Here is a 22,012-nt window from a genome sequence, read left to right on the forward strand (position 1 = left end):
TTTCACGCGGCAACTCGAGGCGCCTGTTCTGCGATTGGTGGTGTTTGAACTCCAATACGCAATTCACTGGAAGAGATTCAGTGACTGCGTTAATAGCTCCACTATGAATGGCGTTCAATGCCTGTCGAAAATTAGTCGCGTCCGAAATTTGGTCGGTGTATGGTTGTATATCGCCGACTTATTGGAGGAATGTTCTCCTGATGTTCCTAGGAGGCAGTTTCTCTTCAAGCAAGTGGCTGCAGGAATGATTTCTACGAAAACACCCGAGCATAAACTACTTAGAGAGTAGGATGTTATGCTCCTTTGCAGGAAACATGCGGGCCCCACTGTATATGTGCTCGATGGAAGACAACAGGAGACATCCCGTAATTGTCCGGAGTGCGGTATTTTGGCAAGTTTGTATCTTCCCCATCTGCATCCTACGGCATTCAGGCGATCATATTGGTGCGGCGTAGTTTATAACCGGCCGGCCGATTGCTTTGTATAGGCAAGTGCTGACGGCTAGTGATTCGAGGATCGCGGTTGTGAGCGGCGTGCAGTCTGTCGAATGTTACTCCTAAAATTTTAGGGTGGTTTACCGTCGGAATTCTGACTCCACCGACAGAACTGTTGAGTTCTAGTCTGCACTCCTTCGATCAGTTGGTGAATAGGGTGACCGTGGAATTACCAGGAGAGAGTTTTAGGCTCCTAGTAGTGAGGAAGGGAGAAAGTTCTGGGAGATAAGCGTTTAAGTAATAGGGACTCCAATCTCTTGCTAATCTTTCGCTATTTGCCGTTAATTCGATTAATTTTTAAAATTATTTCACATTTTTAATTTCACATACTAGCAATTTGTGCTCATAAGATCCCGAGTAATATGTTTCCCACCATAGTAATTAGAAATTAAGTAGATGTAGATAAGTACATATAATTTTCTGTATATTACTGTATATTAATAATTTATTTATCACGTTTTGCCATCAATTATAACCTAAAACTAAGTAGCTACAATTTGTGTATGTGTTATATGTATATGTGTGTGTGAACAGCGAAATTATTTTCGGATGTATTTATGTATTCGGCTATGTTTGAGGGAATCAATAAACAATTTTTGTATGAAATAGCATGTTTTATGGCGTGCCAGTGTTTCCGCGCTAAATAAAGCCATAACTTTATCTTAATAAAATCGGCATATAATCTTTCATATGCTGATAGTACATTCATATTTCAATTATAATATTTATGATACATCTATGATGATAGTGTAGAGAAAATAGATATTGATATATGTGTATATATTTATTATTTTGTTTAGCCAGTCAACAAATACATAAAAATTTGCTGGTCATTGGAAAATTGTTTTAAGCCACACCTCGAATTTGGTATATTTTTATACAATTATTTTTTGTTTAAAAACAGAAGCACAGTTTAGAACGTTCTAATTTTATTGCATTGTGTATCACTAACCCATTCTTTAATGTTTCAAACGGTTTTTGGTTTTTTCTTTGCGAACTGCTTTAACTCTTCGAAAATTAAAGTTTTTGAATATATATTTATATTGTTTTTAAGAATTTAGATTAATGACGGATATATAATGCAATTAGTAGTTAACGGGAATGTAGTTTCGTAATATTTTCATTGAAACTATAGAATTTTATATTTCTTGTTACAGCATTTTCCAAGTATTTTGTCTCTAAGGTCGCAATAATTTAACTCAAAAGGAGATGCAATGATTTCTTTTCTAAAGTATAAACCTATATTAAAATATATATCGCCTAATTCGATATTCTAACTGGTTGTATGTTAATTTGTTATTAGAGAACCAACGACATTTATGACGCGAATTTGTTCTTGGCAGTTTTTTATATATATGTATATGCATATATATGCATTATTTACAGTTTTATGCTATACTACCATATAATTAAACGCTCGCAAGCTGTTTACATACTATATTAAAGCGATTTGATGTTCATTTTAATGTGGATAAATGAGTTTTCTCTTAGATTTTAAGCAAATGAAAGCGACATTAGCAATATTTAGAAACTATTATTATTTTTGATTCTTTTAATTCGAAACTTATAAAGAAATTTAAATGTTTTATGCCGCATTGCTAAGACTTTTTAACAGTTGTTGCATGTTCATTCGTCATATTTTTCATTGGTGACAGTTACAGTGCTATTGATTTGATCATTTCTACATAAGTTTTTTAATATTTCCATTCATTCATCATTTATTGAGTTGCAATATTATTACTCTGAACAAATAAATTGAAATAAAATTGAGCTTATTGATTTTTATGAGTTGTTGTCATTTATAGAATTTAGTTTAAAGTAATTACATCGGAATTAAAGGAATAATACCTCCAATATATAGACAAGAAGGGTATTACAATGCTGCTCACCCTCCGCAGGTGTGGATAATTTAAATGATAAATCAATTTAGTTACAACACAACTTTCAATATGCGGGCGTAGCTGATAGGATGCAAATATTTAAATGTTTATATTCTTCGTTAAGCATTAAAGTTAATATTTTTAAACATTAAATTAAATTATTAAATATTGCAGTAGTGTATTTATTTAACTCCATCAATAGCTTAGATGAAAATTAATAATTGCAATATAATTCTTAATTTTATGCATTTTATTTTAAACTACATCGTCAGCCTGAAACCTCAATTTCATTAAAACTTTACCAACTACACATTGCCAATTGTTATTTGTCTCCATACGAAAATGTCATCACCTGCAAAAACAAATAACGGGATATTGAAATTTTCAAAATTAATGCTTCGTATAAATAAGCTTCATTTGACCGAATTTATTAATTTTAAGCATGTCTTTAAAATACTAAGTTTTTTTGAAAAGCAATATGATCAGCAGCATGTGCCCAGCCGGTAAAAGTTCAGCGCTAACCTCACTTGCAGCTAATGCAGTAATGAAATGCTGCTTCCATTTTTTACCACATGCCGACAGCATTCTTTGCTGCAATCATTTGTCGGAATATTTTAGCGGTACTTTAAAAGCATGTTACGAATTTTAATGTATTTTTAAAGAAAACGACGCTAACTTTCACAATTGCTGTTTTGCTGCTTAACTTGTCAGATAAATGCGGTCATTTGACATTTCAGGTGATGACTTGTCATATTTATAATTTAGTTGGAATTATATTCCGTGCGCAAGTTAAAACGGTTTTACTTCAATTTGAATTTTTCTTAAAAAACGCTAAGCTCACGCTATCACTTAAACTGCGTTCTTATCAAATACTTATTTCACTGTCATGCAAATGTTTGTATATAGTCTTCGACGAGCTTTGCGTAAAAGTTTCCGTGAAAGCTTTAAAATATCACCTCACCGTTCCAAACTGTTATTATCGATAATTCTTCTCAACAGGCTGCAACGCATTTGCCAAACGTTTGCTTTAGAATACAATAGTCGGGTTTTAATACGATAGTAATCGGTTTTGAATAACTTCGTGGGCATACATATGTGCATACATAAATGTGTATATTTAGTAGATAATGTAGTTTTTGCTATTTACAAGCTTAAAGCAATTGCGTGTGCTTCCTGCTAGTGAATATATTTTAAATTATACAGCAGTAGTTAATTCAACACATTTATTCATACACCGCAATCAATCTTCTTATGAAAAATGTGGCGGGCAGTCACAACAAATGTCCTTGCAAGGAGTTGTATTGCGTGCCCTTTTGTTTACTTCGTTGTTGCCTGCTAGCAAATGAAATTGTTGTGTGTAATCGTTATTATTGTTGTAGGTACAACAACTGCTGGCACTACCAAAATAAAATACACACAGGTTTTGAATTTCTATCATATATGTATGTATATTACTTACTTTACACATAATATCAGTTCTATGTAAATTTAATTATGTTTGTTCTTGTTGAGCTAATAAAAATGCACATAAAACTTAAAAATAAAAATACATCGTCTCTGTCACGAATACACATAAAAATAAGCTTACACTCATTACATGTAGACACATAAGTTTATATAGTGTACCATACTCTTTAATTATAACAGTAAAATAATAGGTATTTATCAATAATTTATCATTAACTATTATAGAACGAAAAAGCGACTGGTTTCTCCAAATAGTTTACTTCATTTCTGAAGATTGTTAGGACTGGTTGTGTGCTGATGTCGGAAACTATATGAGGGTATTTACGACTTGAGCCGTTGAATCGGAGAGGTAAGTTAAACTTTCCAATTGCGGGCGCATCCAAGCCGTGTCTACAGATTTTTGGTTAGCATGTAGTTTGTTCATTGAAAGCGCTGTGCCATCAATGGTGCTATCAGCAGAAGTCACGTTTACAGCAAAAGTAAACCGCAAAAGTTTGAGTTTGTAGAATTGTTGTTAGAAGATTTAAAGTATCGGCAGTGGCAGTGACAGCAAAGACAGTTCAAAATTATCAACTTCACAATATGCGTCCATTCCCATTAGCTTAGCGACATCGTCTGCGCTCTACGCTTTGATACTCAATTGCATGCGTTTGTGTGCTTTCATTTCAACATTTATCCAATGTGAATTTTTTTTTTTCATTTTGTTGCTTATTTATCCAAAAGTTTTAGTACGGTTTGCCGGGTATATGCTTTTCGTATCATTCAACGATTCTGGAAATGAAACCAGCAAGACTTGCAACTGGTTTACAAAAGCGAGTTTCTGCAGGGCTTGTCTTGTGGATTAACTATAAGTGTTGTTTGCTTTTGTTTTTGTTATGTTTCTTTGTAAGTGTTGTTTTATGAAAAGGTATTGAAAATGTATCGGTTTTGTGAGGAAGGAACAACAGAAGTGATAGTGATAGATGTAGATTTATGAACGTATGCGGCCATCGGTTCTGTGTTTTTGTGTTCGGATCCTTAATGGTGTTAAGAGAAGGCGGTGGCAATTTTAAACTTAAAATCACATTATAACTTTAATTTAAACACATTTGCTCTATTGAGGTTTATAGCAGACATTCGCCTTGTTTTTAAGGATAATGTCAAAAGTGTATACACAAAATACATCTTAAACATTACCAAACCGTCACTTCAATTATCACTACATAATTCATGTCTAGCCACTAAAATACTTCAATCGCATTCACCAATATTCCTCGCAATATAATACCAATACCGATCTCCAGCTCATCTTCAAACACAATATCACTAACATAGATTGTATAACATCCACATTGTCCTCTGCATTAACACGCACTGCATTCGCTCGACATCGCTACGCTTCGTCTCATCATAGGCGTTCTGCTCCATCGTATAAATACCAACACTTTCGCTCAATCCCAGCCGTTTTCCTTGATCATGTGCGCCAATTCTATTATGTACTTGCCCTCTTTGTATTTCTGGCTGCTCTCGTAGGCGTGTTCGTACTTCCAGCCCAGCGGTGTTTTGCAACAGTCGCAGAATATGTCTGCGACGGCGTGTAGACCGGTGAGTAGCACACGCTCCTCGGTTTGGCCACAGCCCACATTCACCACCGAGTTGAAGAGGTAGGCAGGTCCTTGACTACCCTGGAACGATTTCGAGATGAGCTCATCGTGGGACGCAAGATGCGCACGGCAATGCACGCAAGAGTACGTTCGATTCGTGGACGGCAAGTAGGCTTGAAAGGTCTTCACCATTTTGTTTTGCTGCACGCACCAAAAAATGTGGCGAGTGTAATGTATATGCCGTCTCTTTGACTAGAAAGCGCTTGTTTTTAGTTCAACGAAGACTGCTGTTAAAGAACGGAGAATAATTTCAATTAACTTCGATCGATCGAGCTGAGGAATTTAAAATAAATTTTCAACTTACCGTCCTACGTAAAATTGAGTCTTCGCTTCGCTTGCTTTTTGAGGAAATCACAATAGCAACCGCACGACTGCACCGCTCCAATGCCTAAAGTGCCACCAGCGTGTGGATATGTGTGCACTGCAGACTCCAAAGCACTTGCAACAATTAGAGCAACACAAACGGAGCAAAACGATCACAACTAGTCAACAACATTCACTTCAGCAATGTGTGTATATTTGCGATTCTGTTTAATTCGCGCGACCATTTAGTTCGCCAGCTTGCAGCTCTATGGCTCAACAACAACTCAACGGCATCAATGGAGCGTTGCTCTTTATTTTGCCCGCTTTTCGTGTGCTACGCTTTGTTTTGCTATTTGCGGTCTTGTTTTGTTTTCGATTGGGCTTTACTTGTGTATTTTATTATTATTTATCTTATTTGTTTGTACTTGTGCGGCGATGTTGTTGCTGGTGTTACTGCGTTTGTTCCAGCTCTTTTTGACCGATTATTGTTATTGTTAAGTCTTCATAAATGTCTGTGAGTGTGCACTCGGCGATAGCTTTGCGATCTATATCTACACCCTGATAAGTGATTGTTTACACTCTGCACCTACCTTGTGTCGCTGCACACAACCTTATCAGTTCAAGAGCCACAGAAAATACAAAAAGTACGACGTAGAACAAAACTAGCACCGTTTGTGATGGCACGCCTCCCGCAATGGGTTTGTTATGGTGTTTTGTTTTTGTTGCAGCGACACTGGCACGTTATTGTCTGTCTATGGATCTAAGGCTATCAGTTAGCCTTAGTCACAAGTACGCGTACGAAACACTTTTAATGGGTTGGGTCCAATCGAACTTGCCTCTGTTTATTTTGTTTATTTTGCCACTGATTAAATATCAAATTTCCTGTAATATAAAGAGGTTAAGTGTTAGAGTTGTTATTATGAAAAATAGCGCAACAAATCACAGGCAATATTTACAAACAAAACTAATCATATTATTTATATTAAGCGCAGCCAATGACGTACATGTTCAAATCGAAGAGTGATCTTTACCTAATCTCTTAACAATAAGGCACTTAATAATTTACGAGAAGGAAATACTATTGATAACATTTTCAGCATGTTTCAGCAAATTGCAAATATGTCACTAATTTTATCAATTTTCTCAAATCTTCAAAAAGTTTTACTGAGATATTTCTCCCGCTGATTCATATAGATATAAGTACATAATCAAGTCGACCAGAAGGAACGAATGAAATTTAATCACGCGATATATGGAACAACCGATTTATTTTCGGCATCAAATCAAATTCGACTGTGATAATGCCAGAGATTGCGATTATTAAGCCAAATATCTGATGCAAAGTCCAATTATTTAATAAACCGTTTTTTTTCATATGGACGCTACAAAAGTAGACCGATAGGGACAGCAAACGACGCCATATTTTTTCCCGCTCTTTTGACATTTCGCTTGAGTAAGGTTTGCCATTTCATCATGGAAAGATATACGATCCAATACCGAGTCGAAATTATTAAAATGTACTACCGAAATTCGGAGTCAGTGGTCTCAACTTCAAGAGCGGCACGTTACTGTGAATGGGAATAGCTACCGCTCAATGATAACCGAATATTTTTGGCCCGAATTGAATAATATGGACTTGTAGAATATGTGGTTCCAACCGGACGGCGCCACAAGAGACACAACGAATGTCACAATCGATTTATTGAAAACCAAATTTGGTGTACGTTATCTCACGAAATGGCCCAGTGGAGCTACGTCAAGCCTATGGTCTATGCCAATAAGCCAGTGGCGATTTATAAACTTCGTACGAATATAGAACGTGAAATTGCAGCAGTACCGGCCGATTATCCTTGAAAACCGTCGAAAATTGGGTTCCGCGTCGGGAATTCTGCAAGCGTACCCGTGGTGGCTATACGAAAGAAATCGAGTTCCACACATAATGGCATCGAATCTACTTTCACAGGAAATAAGAATTTTATTGATTTGTTTTATTTAAGAAAGAATCTTACCACTCTTTTTGAAAACCCCCTAATTCGTGGGGATATTTTTTGCGGGACTATGAAACTTTTATTAGTTTTAAAGCAGGGATTACATGGGAAATGAGAGACGGTGACTCCTATGAATTTGAACAAGAAAAAAAGTTAACTTCGGCTCGACCGAAGCTAATATACCCTTCACAGGTGCATTCTTTTAAGTAATTATGTCTTCAGTTTGCATGGGAACTTTATGCTATAGTAATCCGATCTGAACAATTTTTTCGGAGATTATATTATTACCTTAAGCAGTAATCCATGTCAAATTTCGTGAAGATATCACATCAAATGCGAAAGTTTTCCATACAAGAGCTTGATTCCGATCGTTCGGTTTGTATGGCAGCTATATGCTATAGTGGTCCGATATCGGCAGTTCCGACAATTGAGCAGCTTCTTGAAGAAAAAATGACGTTTGCAAAATTTTAAAACGATATCTTAAAAACTAAGAGACTAGTTCGTATATATATAGACAGACGGACAGACAGCCAGACGAACAGACAGCCATACATGGCTAAATCGACTTAGCTCGACATACTACTCATTTATATATATTTTTTCTAGGGCCTCCGACGCTTCCTTCTGGGTGTTACAAACTTCGTGGCAAACTTAATATACCCTGTTCAGGGTATAATAAACCTAGTGCAGTCCTCCTATTTTTTCCATTTTTTAAAGCATTTCCACTCATGGTAATCAACTGTGAGCAATATTTCATAAACATATGACAAAGTTCAGTCAATTCGTCTTGTCTTAGGTGTTACGAACAACCGTTAGGAGAACAAAAATCTACTACTTTATGCAATATTTTGCGAGCCTTCGTCAGAGATTATCACACTCTTATCGACATTGATAAGGCCTAAAAATCATTGTACTTAGTTGCAGACCCCTTCAAACTGTAAACAGTTGATGAGACAAGATTTCTATCATTTATGTAGTAATTGGTGTAGGCTCCGCTTGCAGAATACACTTCTCCACCAAACCAGCTTAGTCGATTTGATGGAAAATAAATTATTGAAATAATACAAATTTTGAGAAATCTTTTGAATAACCTAAACCTAACCTAACTATATAACACGTTTAGCAGCTGCGATGGCGAAAAGAGCGCTATAGAGAATACTAGGTTCAATAACTTCACACAAGCATATGTATGTATGTATTTATTCTGATGTCTTCATATAAGTACCACAGTATCTGATGAAAATCATTTGTATTCAAGTATATTAACCGTGTGTGAATGCAGAGTCTATAAGAATAGGGTATAATAAATCCTGAACACGCATATAGGTACACACGCAAAGAATAAATAATAAGTTGAGTGAACATATATAAGTGTGTTTGCATATAAACATATATATGTACATATATGTATATTGTAACATAAGTACATGCATCCATATATAATATATAAATCAAACAAAGAACGATAAAATTTTCTGTAACGGCAATTGCAACAAAACAGAGAACTCGATGACTGCAATATTACAACAAACACGACAAATTATAATTAGAGAGCGCAGATGGTAGACACAAAGGCAGAATATGGCAAGCGGATCAACGCAGCGAAGTTGCAGACAGAAAGCAGCAAGAGCGGCTAATGACTTCACAGGACAAAGAACATGAGTGGGTGTGGTGTGGAAAAGGGGCGTCTACATGTGTGCTGAACAATGGCGTTAAACTAGAAAAACTGTGGAGCAATGTACACAGTTCCTGAGCAAACACACTGCTGACGTAAAGTATCAATGTCAACAGTTCACAGGGGCCAAGCGCACACTGATATATATTTAGCATATCTCCCAGCAAATCTAAGAGACTTTTGTACAAATAAAAAAAATATGGATCTTATCGACAAAAACGTATATAAAGTTGGTTTTCAACCTATCAATTTCTTGACCTTCGGCGTAAACCAGAATGAGCACATAAAATGCTTTCTTACTGCACACCACCTCAGACAGTAACTTTTTCTGGAAGTGTATTGAAGTTGAGCCAAAAATGTGGGATCTCTTTGTTCTCAATTCTTTTAAGTAAATGCGTCTATTACGATTTACAACTGGTAAAGGCTAAAGCCCACTCCATTTCTGTTGAAATTTTTCAACTGAATATTTTCGATAATTGGAGTTGGCAACACCCTACAACTTTTTTGTGATACAAACGTTTACACAGTACATGTATGTAAACGTTAAATAAAAAGAAACATTGGCAACAAAGAGGATTTTGCAGATGTTTTCGTAAAGTTATGAATAAAAAGTGAAGAAAAAAAAGTTTTTAATAACAAAATATAGTATATAAAGCAAATCACTTGTATCACTGGGAACTTCCGAGCACTATGGAAACTTCAACAGAAATTGGTTGAAAATTTGTAAAGTTGAGTTGTTTTAATTTCAACTCTAGTGAGTGGAGTTGTAAAGCGTAATAAAAGTAAAATTTCGGCAGCTCGAATTTGAGCTTTTTAATAACTTAAGTATACGAAACATAAATTCGTTGACAACCCTCAAAAACCATAGACATATACATATGTATGTATATTAATAATAGAACCCTGTAAGACACCGCAGTGTTCTAGCTATAGTTTCTCGATCTGAACAATTTCTTCGGGTATTGTACCATTAACTTGGAAAACATTCCATGCCAAATTTCTTGAACACCCATATAAGCTGTATTGCTACAAGTGAAGGTTGTTCGTATCGCCGGTGCCGACAAATGAACATCTTATTAGGGACGGATGGGTGCACCATGACCATCTGGCTTAATGCTGATCATTAATATATATACACTGTATAGCGTATTCGACGCTTCTTTCGAGGCAAACTCTTTAAGAGTTAAATGGACATTTCCCTAAAATAAATTTATATACTTCTGTACATTAGAGCGGGTCCATTTACAGAAAGCCAAAAAACGGAATAAACGCGTACGCGGGAAAAGTCCTTTGCATCATACTGAACAACTTTGCCGAAGAAACTATGGCTATAAACCGTGTCTTTAAGGCGAAGTTTTTTAGGGACTATAAAAATTTGTTTGTCAGTTTTTGATATAAACGTATGAAATTTAATAAGTAGGTGTATTTTCATATTCTATTGATCATTCGTCAGAATTGTACAGACCGGAAAACTATACCACGTACATACATATGTATGTATCTCCCATACAACCGATGTTTCGGATTTTTTAAACATTGCCTTAAAAATCGCTAGCTCGAAACCGGTTTCAGACCAGATTCTCTTAGGCAAACTTGTTCAGACCCGCTCTAATATAAATACATACATACAGATAATACATATATGCATTTATATAAATATGTGCTGCATAAGCCAGTGTAGGGATTGAAATACATATGTACATATATGAGACGAGTGCAAAATGTGTTGCAAATCACATTAATATTCTTCAGCACTTTATGCATCTTTAATATCGCATGCAAAAATGCGCACACACAGAACAAAGAATTCTGATGGGAACCAAGAATGGTGAGACAAAGCCAGCACAAATGCAACATTTGTATATCAAAAATGCAACATGCACATCTGGGTTTTTCGTTTTGCTCATAAAACATTTTTTGTAAGATCAAATGTGTAGATACACCCACACAGGATAGATCATACCTCTTAGGATCTCAGAGTACGGATGAGAAAAGATTATTTGCCTCACTAAATCTTATAAATCTTTCTTAGATCCACAAATATGTATGTATACTGATAAATCGATGAATATATTGAATAAAAATTGAGAATTGATTACATCTTTTGTTGTGGAGAATAATAAGTGTTCGATTTCTGCCTTATCCGTTTGCGTTATTCTTGTCAACCTTTGTGCGTATGCTTTGCATTTGCATATCTATACCGAAAAAGCAACCGTCAAACCGAAGCCGAATACCAAAAATGTCATGCTTGCACTAATAGAGTATACTCATTGAATTTTAATATTATCTATATATTTGTATCCGTCCTAGACATAACTTAAAGAAAAAAACGAAACTCTAAAATTATTTGCATATCATTTCAAATAGTTTTTATACCTAAAACGAATAGATAGAAATGTTTATATATACATACATACATATATCAGAATTCCTGATAGATCATCCTCTATTATTGCTGCAGAGGAACAAGTTTTGGAAAATTGGCATGGCAACACCCCAATTTGTTGTATGTATACATTTCACAAACCACTAAAGCTATATGAACCACGCATGGAGGAAGCATTTTCTTTTGACGCCTGACCATTCCTTTGGGGAAATGAGTGAAAACGTTTGATAACCACACCGAACCCAATATTATGATGAAAACTGAGGGTATTTTATAATAAAAATCATTCCCTTTATAATTAATATAAGGAAACGATTTTTAAACTTACAGTTAGTAGTATATGGTACAAGTCGGAAATTGGCTGAACGGTTGAATCTTGGGTAGACTTAAGTCTGGTGGCGAAATGGGTGAAATCGGTCGACGGCCATATAATAATGTTATCTCATTTTTCATTTTAGTGCGAACTTTATGCATCGACTGAAATGGCTCAACGCCACTGAAAATCCCTTACATATGTTTATCAATATTATGTAGAATATATTACAATAAAAAAATTTATTCGCATGCAGCACTTGTGAGCACTCCAAATAAGTTCACATAGGCAGACCTATAATTTTGAGCGCAACTGTCTTTACATCAGTAACTACGCTAAGTATAGTTAGAACATTGCAAACAATCGTAAAACCAGTAAAGACAAACACAATAACCGCAGAGGACAATGACACATGAAATTACAATATGAAAGCGTTTATGTCGAAGAAGACGAGAGCACACACAAAATAGTTCGATGAACTCAGAAGATATGATTGCACAATTTATGAACGAAAATACAAGAACGCTAGAGTGCTTTTGACAGACCATTCTTAAAGGGATTAAAGCAATAGATATGGCTTGGCATCTGCGTTTACGATACCGGAACATACTTGTATATTTTATCCGGGATAGGAATGCTATTCAATGGTAAAAATTTACAGATAATCGCAGTTAGTCATTCCTACAGCGTCGACGTAAATTTCGTCTTTCCACGGAAGTGGTTAAATTACGCATACATGCATACAATACACATACAGTCAAAAAGTCGTGACCACCCAGAGGTTTTTCGTACATAAAGGGTATGGTTGTATGTGCTTAACTTAAAAAAAAAAAATATCATACAAAACTTTAACCGCGGACAAAGAACTCACGTTTGTTTATCCACTGTTTTGATATATTATTTGTTGTATTAGAGTATAGTAATTCGCGCCCCAGTGAAAAATAAGCATATGCAATTTTAAAACGAAATAAACAAACACAAATACGTGCAAAAATAAAAAAAACAAAACACAAAAGAAAAGCAAATTTAAATTTATAAATTTGAAAATTCACAAATTTCACAGCTGTTTTCGCCATAGAGATGTGCGCTGAAGGGGTGACACGAGAACGCAACAAAACACGGAGCGGCGAATACGGAGAGAGCGAGCGCGATTCAACAACAATTGTAAACAAATACAAAAATCAAAAACAGAAGAATAACAAAACACTAAATTATTTAGCACACCACTTTAATAAAGAAGAGCGCAGGAAGGCAGGTGAAAAAACTCAATCGTAGAACGCCGTCTGAAACCTTACCAACTTAGGCGAAACTTTTCAACTCGGCAAAGTTAACTGACTTCAATAGAAATCACTTAAATTCAGACAGCGTACAATGAACACGTTTACGATGGCAGCAAAACACCAACTGTTCTGACGGTGCAGTCGAAATGAGCTCGACTGTTGCTGTTCGCTGTTGATGATGATGAATGACAACAACAGTGGCGGCAACAACAAGAAACTGTAGGTACAAATGTGTGCCTTTGTTTATCTGCGAGACAACTCTAAATGTATATGTACATATCTGCGCAAGTGTGTGTGTATGTATGTATATGCGCAGCCAAACAAAAAGTCACCACTAGCGCACTGACGGCGAGCCATTAACTATACTATAGCTTGAGCAGCTGTAGATACCTCCCATGCAAAGATACAATGTACATATGTATGTATGTATGAACGAATGCATTTTATATTTGTATATACATACATACATATGCACATATCAATTCAATTCGCAAATGTTGCAACGGAAAGTTCAGTTGTGGTTTCTGTGGTTGGCGTCTAGAGGCATTGAGTTGACCGACATGACCAGTCCAATGTTGGCAAATATGAATACAGAAACACAGTATTAAAATACGCACGTACGTATGTATATAAGAATAAGTGAGTGAGCAGAAATAGTGGCCAAACGAGCAAATATCCATGTGCTTAGCTGCCTACATGGAAAGTTATAAGATACATAAGTACTATATACATACATACATATATAAACTGTATTTACGCATACATACTTATGTGCATTTATATACGAATATAAAAACTGTCGGCACAACCAGCTGATGGACTGTCTGGACGGCTTGTCGTACCGGTTTGTTTATTTCTTCGTTATTTTTCGACGATTGCGAAAGGTGTGTGTCTGCATGTAAGAATGGCAAAAAAGAGCGAAAGAACGGTGTTGGAAAACTTATAGTATAATTCCACTTATTTACATTTAAAAGTTTACTTCTTACTTGACTGCGAACAACGAGTATTTGAATATGTAAAAACTTCGCATAAGAACCTCTGTATGGATGTTTATTACGGTATCTAGCACTGAACTATGATAATGAGAATTCTGGGCCAGTTTAGATAAAAATATATACATATACATACATATATATATGTACATATATTGCTGAACTGCAACTGGTTACAGTAAATGTTAATTTTTGACAGCTGTTTTGCTGGGACGCGTTTTGGTTCGTCTTCGATTTTTGCTTATTGGAAAAAAACGATGAAAAAAACAAAGTGCATTATATCGGGGGATGATTACTTTGAAGGTATATTGTACTATCCTTAGGTAGTACAAAATTCGCGATACTTTTTGAATAAACGTAGTCGTAGTCTTTAAAGAAAGAAGGAAGGAAATATGCTAACGAATCTTAAAAATCGTAGCTTCTTTTCTTCTTGTTTACTGGCGTAGACACCGCTTACGCGATTGTCAAGTTAACGACAGCGAGTCGTTCCTCGAGTTCAGCGAGTCGTTCCTCCAGTCGTTCCTCCTTTTTGCTATGTGGCGCCAATTGGAGATTCCAAGCGAAGCCAGGTCCTTCTCCGTCTGGTCTTTCCAACGGAGTGGAAGTATTCCTCTACTTCCCCCGGACATTATTACAATGCACTGAACATCTGTCCAAGTACTGAACATCCGAGTACCAGTATTCTATACATTTTTATCGATTTTCGTTTACAAAGATCTTTTAAATGTCTACAGCAGAGAACATTGTTTGGAGATATAATCACACTCCTTAAACATACATAAGTAGTCGACAATATTTGTTTGACCATATTTTATAATCAGAACGAGTTCTTAATATATTTCAATTTGACATGCCGCACTTAAGTAACTATTCTAATGAATTTTTGAATAAAATACAAGTTAAGTGGTATTTTTAGTGTACAACTCTTGGTATCAAGAAAATTTCTATCGATGTACAGTGGCTCACACAAATATTTGGCATAAGAAAATGATTAAATAAATATGTGTCAAATTTTAAAATCAAGGAAAATTTTTGCTCTAGAATGCTTATTTTCTGTGAAAATGAAAATGTATTTACAAGTTGCTTGTTTCCGACACTTTGATCACACAACCGCACGAAATGACAGAATTTCCATTTCCGTTCCCAGAACAGTAAGGTCAACGTAACCGGAACCCACCCGGATTTTTTATCCGATCAAGGCTACTACTTTTGCTACTAATACTACAGTATCCTCTTTATTTGGTATCCGACAAGCCTTACTCGACTTTTTTTCCTGAGCGATAAAAGCAAATTTTCTTTATTTGTAGGCGATTGGCCATAGCCAAAAATATCGCTTATGCATTTGGTGGATTTCCCGCAATCGTTAGGATATATTTTTTTCAGATAAGGCTAATTAATTGCTTTTCGACATTGAACTAAACAAAAAAAAAAAAAAAAAAAAAAAAAAAAAAAAAAAAAAAAACATAAAAAAACAAGTAAAAGCTAAAAATGCAGCATAAATAATAGGTATAAAAAAAATAGAATTTAGAAAATACTTTTGTATGCCACTGTATAAGCACTATATTATGAGCGTAGTCACTAACAGCGCAACAACAGTGTGGCAAGTAAACAAGACTAACATGTTGTGTATGTACATACATTTATATATGAAGGCGATGAACCTAGCAACATAAACACGGCACCAAACAAACAACACAAAGTGATGCGAGCACGGTTCTCCCACGGCATGCGCACCATCATACACCACTTCGCGAGCGAAAATGCAATTCGTATCCATATACCGCATAAGGGATATTAACCGTAAACGTGTTGAAGATTTCAGTTGCAGTAATGAGTACAACGACTCAAACGACGAATACATATGTACATACATACATATATAATGCACCCTATAAGCGGTTAAAACATCTTAAATAACGGGCTTGAATTTGTTGTAGGTATGGTACCATAAACCTCGATAATCACTAATTTCAAAATACAGTATGCGATTACGATCCTTAAAAAAAATGTGTAAATACGCGTTTATTTACCACCGAAAACAATAATGTGGCGGAAATAGACTTTAAACGATTATAATAACATTTGGAACAAAGACATATGTACATAAACCGTTCCAATAATTTATTATTATAGTCACTTGGATCTAATCAAGCATTCAAATTAATGTGTACGAGTATTTAAGGGATTATCGACACTAGAAGGCCGAAAAGCCGAATTTCTCAGAATTGTTTCTGAGAAAACTTTTAAATTTATTGATCCAAACTTTTGTACACATATTATGTATCTTTTAACTGTATTTTAAGCCTTAGTATTAGTAAAAATATTTATTTGGAAAGGAACTACAGCTGATCTCCGGGAGCTCCTTTCAAAAAAGACGTTTTGCGGTGACCACTATATCTCTGAACTGTATCCTCTGAAATTAAAAAGCCAAACAGATTTCGTTAAAGCAATGTTAAATCTGGTAATTAATCGAAATAATAAGCAATTAATTATTTTTTTTGACAAAATGTCGATTTCTCCCCAAAAATAAATAAATTTGTAACCAAAATTTCGACGTTAAATTGTTTATATAAAAATATTTATCGATGAGAAAAAATGTTTTATTAATTACTATAAAATATACTTAAGAATTTGGTCACCAACTTTAAAAACACCATTTTGAGAAAAACGGGTTTGAAGTTTAGCCTTGTAATTCCAAGCACTCTGATAGTCTTTTCAAATTTGCCTGTAACTTCGAAAATATTCACCGAAACGATATGAAATTTTCTTTGTGTATTCTTAAATATTTGTACATTAAGAAAATAAAATAAAAAAACACCGATTTTTTTGAAAATTCTAACTGTATATAACCCCTTAAATATAAGCAAAGGTGCCATAATCTCCAAATTTAAATTAATTTCAATTTACATAAAAAGGAAGTAACGGAAGAGAGCGATTGTCGGATTGCAGATATTAACATTTTAGAACTGAATTTGATTTTACTGCCGCATAAGGTTTTCGAAATGTCAGTATAAAAATAACAGAAATTAAATTTTGGGCAAGTTTTTATACTTTGTTTAACCAGATTTCTTTGTGATACAGTAAAAGTTCGCTAGGCATCAAGGGAAATATTCAACTTTACTACAAATATACGTATATGAAAATTTTAGGTTAAGACCATGCCTACCTTAACGTTTCCACGACGTAACCGTTATTGGCTTAAGTATGTTTCTATGAAAGGATCTGAGGAATATGTATGTCCCTGCAAACTTCTGAGTTTTAATTCAACCATCGATGGATGCTTCTAATTTCCTTTGTTTACATATTTTTTATACTAAAGTACATATGTATGCACATTTGTAAATTTATGTACACTTTATATACATATATGTTAATACATACTATTCATGCATTGCCTCTCAATTCGACCGATACGTATTCGAAGTTGTTTCTCTCTATCAGAACGAAAACAATACAATGCAATGGCTACAATTTACATGCAAAATACATACAAACATAAATATATGTATGCATGGATGTATGAACTTATGATGATTGTGCGAGCTTTCAGATTTCGTTATTTAATTCTTAATACATATTATTATTATTATTCATTAGCGTTTTGTATTTGTTCTCGATTCGGTTGACGTCTATCTATGGCGTAGATAGAGTCAATAGACTCTTACATAAAATTCAGTATTTTCCTCATTTTTCGTTGTATAAGCAATGAGTTTCATACTCTAATTAAATTGCTGCTTCATAATTTCTTAACAATTCCCTAAGTATAGCCGACTGCCGTTGGCGTCGCCAACAGCGCATGTTCGAATTCTGTCTGTGATTGTAATTTCCTCATTATTAATTTCAACTTTTTATTGTATTTGCCTTTGCTTTGTTTCCCCGGTCTGGAAATGCCGATGACCAGCAGTTAAGAATCGGCTATTGGCCTTTTAGTTTAATGTGTGAGCTGGTCGCGGCAATTATGATGTTGGTTCTTTGTGCATGGATACCAGCTACATAGCTACAATGGTCTTTATAAACAGGAAAATACTGTTACACCGAAACTATAGTACCCTTACAATAAATTTATTAAAGCGGATCGCAATAATGAAGGGCACCTGTTGTCAACAGATTTTTCTGCCCGGTTCTGTTAAAAACTACTAAAGGTCAATGTCTGATTAGCAGCCATCTGTCATTTAGGTTCTGGTTAACTGAACCAAGACTCCTTCTTTCGGCAAAGAATACTTTTTAACCAGAATCAAAACAACAAAGAGCAAAACAACATAGCGACCGTAATAATTTAAATTTCGATTTCAAAATTTGAGAGAATAAGTACGCACTATCCGATAATGCAACAAAAAAATCGATTTCCCGAAAATTTCACACTGAAACGATCCCTTAACTGAACGTATAATACTGAATTATAAATCCAAATCGTCGAACAATTAATGTTGAATTCTCCTTTTTTGTCCAACACCTGTAAGTATTTCTTCGACTTTGATCTTTGCAAGTAACAAGATTATGAAATGTTAGGTTACACACGAACTGAGCACTTCCTTTCTTGTTATACTTATATATGTACATAGATACATTTTATAAGGTCTCCGACGTTTTCTTCTGTGTGTTCCAAATTTCGTTGCAAACTAATATACCCTGTTCACAGTATAAAAATATGATAACCAACCAACTGGGAAAAGCCAATAGGCAGACAACAAAACAAAAATGAACTATAGAGAAATAAGTTCCCAAGAAACGATCATTTGACACAATACCATATTCTGCACATTTAATGTCATTCTTCAACACACTTATGTATATGTACATACATATGTATGTATGTTTAATATGTGCGTATTAAGTTTAAATCAGATATTATTAAGCGAGCATTTACTGTGTACACACTTCAATGCATTTTGCTATTGTTAATCGCTATGAATTTCGCATTAATACTGGCTTTTAGGCGGTTATCAGCAGTTTTCCATATACAATATGTCGCTTATCTATGGCGTGTGGAAATTGCGTTTTATACTTTAGAGCTTTGTATGTGTGTAAGTAACTAGATATGATTAACGACTACCCAAATGGCATACTATTAACAAGGAGCTTTGCTTTCTTTTATATTTTTATACATGCATGTAAATACATTTTATAAACTCGCAATTTGCAAAGCAGGGAGATACTTTCAGCCGTTGGCAAAACCTTATAAATAATACTTTAGAATTTGAAATCATTATATTAAGGTCATTCATTGCTTATTTCATTTTTACTCATTATTTTTAAGAAAAATTATTCACGTAATTTCATTAAAATATCACACATTTTGATGTTCTTCATAAACGATTTGAAGTCAAAAGTTAAAGAGGATGGGAATCGCGTATGTTGCGTATATTGAGGCTTGAGTAGGATTTGCACAAATTGTCCTAACTTATACTTTTCCAAGTTATTTTATGAAAATATATTATTTATGTATAAGGGCTACTAGAATGAAAACTTTGTTAATTAGTTAATTTTGCTAATTTACTCTTATTAACATATTTAGAGATCAAACTTCACACGAACATTAAAAAAGCTTGTACTAATCTAGATAAAATTATACCGCTTAGATTTGTGCGCGCAATTTTAATGGATCAAACCGGTTCAAATTGGATCGTGAGTGTAAGCGGTATGAAGTACAAAATCTTTGTATTGATTATATAGTGGCTAATGGAAGTATTGTTCCGTTTTTACCCCAGGGTGTAATATTATCAGGAAAATGTACTGTCGGAATTTCAATAATATAATCCTGTTTTTACCGATATTTTCGATGAAAAAACTAAATATAAACACTGACGTTGACATATGTATCTGAAGACTTGAAAAGCAATCGTCCGATTTAATTAATTTTTTGGGGTGAGATGGCCCACGTTAAGGCCAGTATTTGTTCAAAGCACTTTTCTAATAACTTTATTGGTGATTAATTTATATTTTCTAAAACGAAAGATGCCAGATGTGGCTAAAAATAATAAAGGAGTTCACGGATATAGCATTTAATTCATACACGAACATACGATTTTTTCTAATAAATAGTCTAAATATAATAATGCTTCCGAAAGCTTTGGCTAAAGAGTTTCTTATATTGTATATAGAAGCAGAATCTATAACTCTCAACCTTAGCGATAGTGATCCTGGCGATTTTCTTAAATGCAGGTCCTACCCAGCAATTGTAAGAAAATAATAATAAACACCCATTTTAGGTATAATTTGATATAACGCGAAATTTATAATTGCATTTTGAACTTTACAACTTTATAGTTTTTTCTTATTAATCAATGCACCATTACGTTTTAGAAGCTATTAGTGATGATTTGGAAAGCCCTGATAACCTCTTTTACAACTAGATATTACAATTGGGTCAAAGTCGAAAAATGACCTTGTTCTTCATAAAGATTTCACTCTTGCACATATTTATATGTGCAGAATCATATGCTACAATAAAAATATGTACATAGCTTGAAATATAAATTTTCTTTATTTAAAGGGCATTGCTGTTATTATATATGTATGTACAAGAGCACAAATAAATATTGACTACGCTTCTATTTCTTATATCAATGCAACTGGCTGCTGATTGTACATACATACATATGTCTGTGTTTGAATACATTTACAATAAAGCTATTTTCTTACCTGTCTTTCCAATAGTTCTTGAATCGTTAGCTAATGGGCTACCAATATAAGAATATGCATGTATTTTCTTCAAAACATTATACGTTCACCAGCCAATTAACGTTAATTTAATTACAATATGAGCGTAGGTAATTCAAAACAGTATGTTTTCGTACACTCTATATATCCACTCCTCTAGCAACTATAATATTTGACATTCACTCGGATTATATGCGTCAAATTTTGTTACTGAATGCACTTTGATATACTATGAATGTATTGAAGCTTTTTCTTCTGCTTAGAAGTTCGATTTTTCAAGCACCTAATAATTTGCTAGATTTTCAACTATTGATTTAGTATTCACTTCGATTGAAAAGTGAATGTCTCACTTGACAAATTGTTTTCACCTGTATTCCATATGTCGCAGTATACTCTGTTTTCAGATTTTTCGTCACAAATATTTTCTTGCGTTGTTACAATTCTCCTGATTTCTTTACAAAAATTTTCTATTTTATAAAACAGCGCACCTTAATTAATTTTGCTTTCAAATTCACAAATCTATCATGAATAATTAAAACTGCGCTTTATTCTGCACAAATTCAAATTCCCAGATATTCGACGCAATCAATCCACTTGCTTTTACCCATGAATATATTCGTATGTTTGTTTTTCCGTTTGCTAGTTTCCTTTTCTGTGTTCACAATATTTATGTTTCTTTTTCTTCTGATCTCTTTCGTACTTTTGAAAAGATATTGAATTGACCCCTCAACATAATAAAAGTGTGGGATAAACAAATGGCGATAAAGGGAGAATACAAAATGATAACAAAAAACATCTGTTCTCTTCGTAGGGTTGTATTCCAAGTAACTTAATTGCGCAATATAATTGTGCAATAAATATAGACTTTAAGGTTTTCTTTACAACTCCATAATTAATTTTTCGTTAATTACGCTTCTATTTCTTTCAGTTT

At 34.3% G+C, this 22,012-nt stretch overlaps 2 protein-coding genes across 6 annotated transcripts in view; one reads left to right on the top strand and one right to left on the bottom strand.

Moving 5' to 3' along the window:
* The window catches only part of LOC126759960 (uncharacterized), a 410,786-nt gene that overhangs the window by 220,725 nt on the left and 168,049 nt on the right, over window positions 1–22,012 (top strand). The window lies entirely within an intron of this gene.
* LOC126759995 (protein yippee-like) lies at window positions 902–21,758 on the bottom strand. Of its 5 annotated transcripts, none has more exons than XM_050475310.1 (3): window positions 21,450–21,758; window positions 5,789–6,669; window positions 902–5,711 (listed from the first exon to the last, which is right to left on the bottom strand). In XM_050475310.1, exon 3 carries the CDS (start codon window positions 5,614–5,616, stop codon window positions 5,272–5,274), a length of 345 nt encoding a protein of 114 aa, XP_050331267.1. In that variant the 5' UTR covers window positions 5,617–5,711; window positions 5,789–6,669; window positions 21,450–21,758; the 3' UTR covers window positions 902–5,271. The 5 variants fall into 5 exon arrangements, with proteins under 5 accessions (XP_050331267.1, XP_050331269.1, XP_050331265.1 ...); XM_050475312.1 differs by having other exon boundaries at window positions 902–5,708; window positions 21,064–21,758; XM_050475308.1 differs by having other exon boundaries at window positions 21,064–21,758.

The sequence above is a fragment of the Bactrocera neohumeralis genome, chromosome 5, assembly GCF_024586455.1.
Source record: "Bactrocera neohumeralis isolate Rockhampton chromosome 5, APGP_CSIRO_Bneo_wtdbg2-racon-allhic-juicebox.fasta_v2, whole genome shotgun sequence".
Classification (NCBI taxonomy): Eukaryota; Metazoa; Arthropoda; class Insecta; order Diptera; family Tephritidae; genus Bactrocera; species Bactrocera neohumeralis.

Bases quoted from the DNA above. Each gene is read 5' to 3' on its own strand.
- LOC126759995 (XM_050475310.1), bottom strand. From the start codon at position 5,616: ATGGTGAAGACCTTTCAAGCCTACTTGCCGTCCACGAATCGAACGTAC.